Here is a 2,561-nt window from a genome sequence, read left to right as displayed (position 1 = left end):
AAGGAGCTGCCCAAGCATTTCCAATCAAAATTAAGCTCCCAATGGCCTCTCATGACTGCTTAAGGAATTTATCTGAGAGCCTTGAGACACCATCAAACCCCCTATCAGGACTTCTAATCCTCTACCTCTAAACAGAGAAAATGTCCCACTTGACCTAGGCAACTAACTTCCTGTGATGCTTATGGATGGCTCCCATGAGTGGTTTCATGACATGCATGAGGTCATGGGTGATTTTCATGAAGAAGGCATTTGGGGATTTTGAAGATTTGGTGAGAGAAATCCTTGGGACCAAAAAAAGGATGGGTTCATACATGGATACATGGTGCATGACCATGATGTATAAATTGATTTTTTAAATTAATTAAGTGGAAATTTTTCATGATGGGCTTAATTAAAATTGAAATTGGGCATCATTCATGGGCATTTTAAATTTTGTCATGAAGGGATTAATTTGGGCTTTTAAGATGAGTTAAGGAAAATTGGTTTTAGGCTTTGAAAATCAGTTTGGAATTGTCATGCAAAATTGATTTTAGGTGTAATATATTTAAATCGATGTGTAGGCCAAATTAGGTGGATTTTTGGACCTGCTAGAATTTTTTTTATGGACTTGGACATTTGGCTCAAAATTGGGAGTTTTGGGTTTGGAATTGAAATTTGGGTTTTAATTTGGTGTTTGGTGAGATTGAATTTAAATTTGGTATTGGAATTCAGAGGGCTTTCATTTGGGTTTAAATTTGGTATTTTAGGGAATTTATGGAAATTGGGTAACTTGGGAGAAATTCGATAAGGTGATCAAGCATGCCATTACTAGCCATCTTGAGACCATAGGACACCAAATGAGAACTCATCCTTGAGTCTCCACATGTTGGTCTTAGCCATCCTAAATGAGATTTGGGGGCTTGATGTGAGTTCTCCAAAGAGTTAAAGAGGTAGATCTAGTGTATGTGATTCAAGGATTTTGGGTATGTGGAGAAATTAATGGGTCTGAGTGTGTGTAGATGTGTGTGAGACCAAACTTGAGCCGCCCAGAGTTTTCTTAAGGCCTGGTTGAACCTATTGGAAATCACTCTTAAGTCTCCACATGTTGGTCATGTCCATCCCAAAATGACAATTGGGGGCTTGTAGTCACTTAGGTGGGACCTCAAAAGAGTAACAAATTGCTTAGAATTTCTGTGGGGTATGGACTCCATCACTAGTCCTTTAAGATAGTCCATAGGAAAGCCCTAAGACTAGATCCTAGGTTCCTAAATAGAAAAATTTGACCTCATAAAAAATGAGGTCAACAATCTCTTGGTCCATGTACCTTCAGAAAGGGTGCAGGATCGATGTTACTATTCACCAACACTTGGTGAGAAGGTGCCCTTGCTTTCCCAGGTTTCCTGTAGCTCTAGTACTAGCAGAGTGATAGGATAGAAGCTCAAGGAAAATATCTGAAAAAGATCATGGAAGAGCAGCAGCGGCTTAGCGGTGGATTAGCACCTACCTCGACCAACCAAACTCTAGAAGATAAGAGTGATCCCTCCACCCCTGTTCCAGTCACCAAATCTTCTCTCCATGGTAGTCTCTTTAAGAGCTTTTCGTTCGAGGACTCCCATCACGGGCCGCTCACTCCGGAGACGGGCTCGCCGTCCGGAAGCCCGAAACACGAACGCTCTGTTAAGATGCAGGGAGACCGTGATAGCCCGAAGCAGGAGCTGATGCTCGGCCATCATATTCTCGAGAGCTCGAGCTCCTTGTTCCTGGGCGGTGGACTTTAGGCTCACTGGAGTCCCTCCCCTTAATGAAAATACTCAACTTCATTTGATCTACTTTTTAGCTACTAGCTTAGGCGTTTTTTCTTCTTTGAGTTGCAGGTTTATTGAAGTTATACGGTGATGTTTGTTGCATTTGTAGCATTTCTAGCTCTATTTACTGAGAGGCATTTATTCATCCTTAGATGTATTATTTTTTAGGGCTGTTTCTCAACAATTTAAAAAGCTATACATATGCAGCTTACATTTATCAATCTAAATAAATTTGTTTGGTTGTGGTAATATAAATTAGAAGATGTATATGACATAACAATAAAAAAAATAGCTTTTTTCTTTTGACACTATTATTTTTTACTGTTAAGTAAAAGTTTACCTTTTAAATGCCTAACAAATTAAAAATTTTGGATACTATCTTATACATGCCCACTTATTAATCACTTTGAGCATGCTAGGAGTTGCCCTCTTTCGATTATATTATTTGAAGTTTCTAACAGGGGTTGGATGGGACATAACACATAGATTGCTTAGGGTTTCCTAAGGATGTCCCTCGAGAATTATGAGCTTGAGCCTACCCCTAACTTGAATTCTTATAGCCAGCTCTGATCTTTCATATACTTGACAAATAACTTTCTTATACATAAACGTGTTCATACCTTCTTATGACTTGTTTACTTAAACTTTGTCATATTATTATGCTATGTTTATGCTACTAACCCTTTTGCAGCAACATTGGAGGCAACAGGTAGGCGCTACTACTTTTCTTCTCTTTTTTTCATTTTGCTTTGCTTTACCGTTTGTTTCATTTATATA

General features: G+C 38.8%; 1 protein-coding gene across 1 annotated transcript; it reads left to right on the top strand.

Moving 5' to 3' along the window:
- The first annotated feature begins 1,442 nt into the window (after window positions 1-1,442).
- Window positions 1,443-1,757, top strand: LOC110030235. The gene has a single exon (XM_020732853.1). The coding sequence runs from the start codon at window positions 1,443-1,445 to the stop codon at window positions 1,755-1,757; it is 315 nt and encodes a 104-aa protein (XP_020588512.1).
- Window positions 1,758-2,561: the final 804 nt, after the last annotated feature.

This window comes from Phalaenopsis equestris, unplaced genomic scaffold, assembly GCF_001263595.1.
Source record: "Phalaenopsis equestris unplaced genomic scaffold, ASM126359v1 Scaffold000684, whole genome shotgun sequence".
Taxonomy (NCBI): domain Eukaryota; kingdom Viridiplantae; phylum Streptophyta; class Magnoliopsida; order Asparagales; family Orchidaceae; genus Phalaenopsis; species Phalaenopsis equestris.
This window is presented reverse-complemented; position numbering and strand designations above follow the sequence as displayed.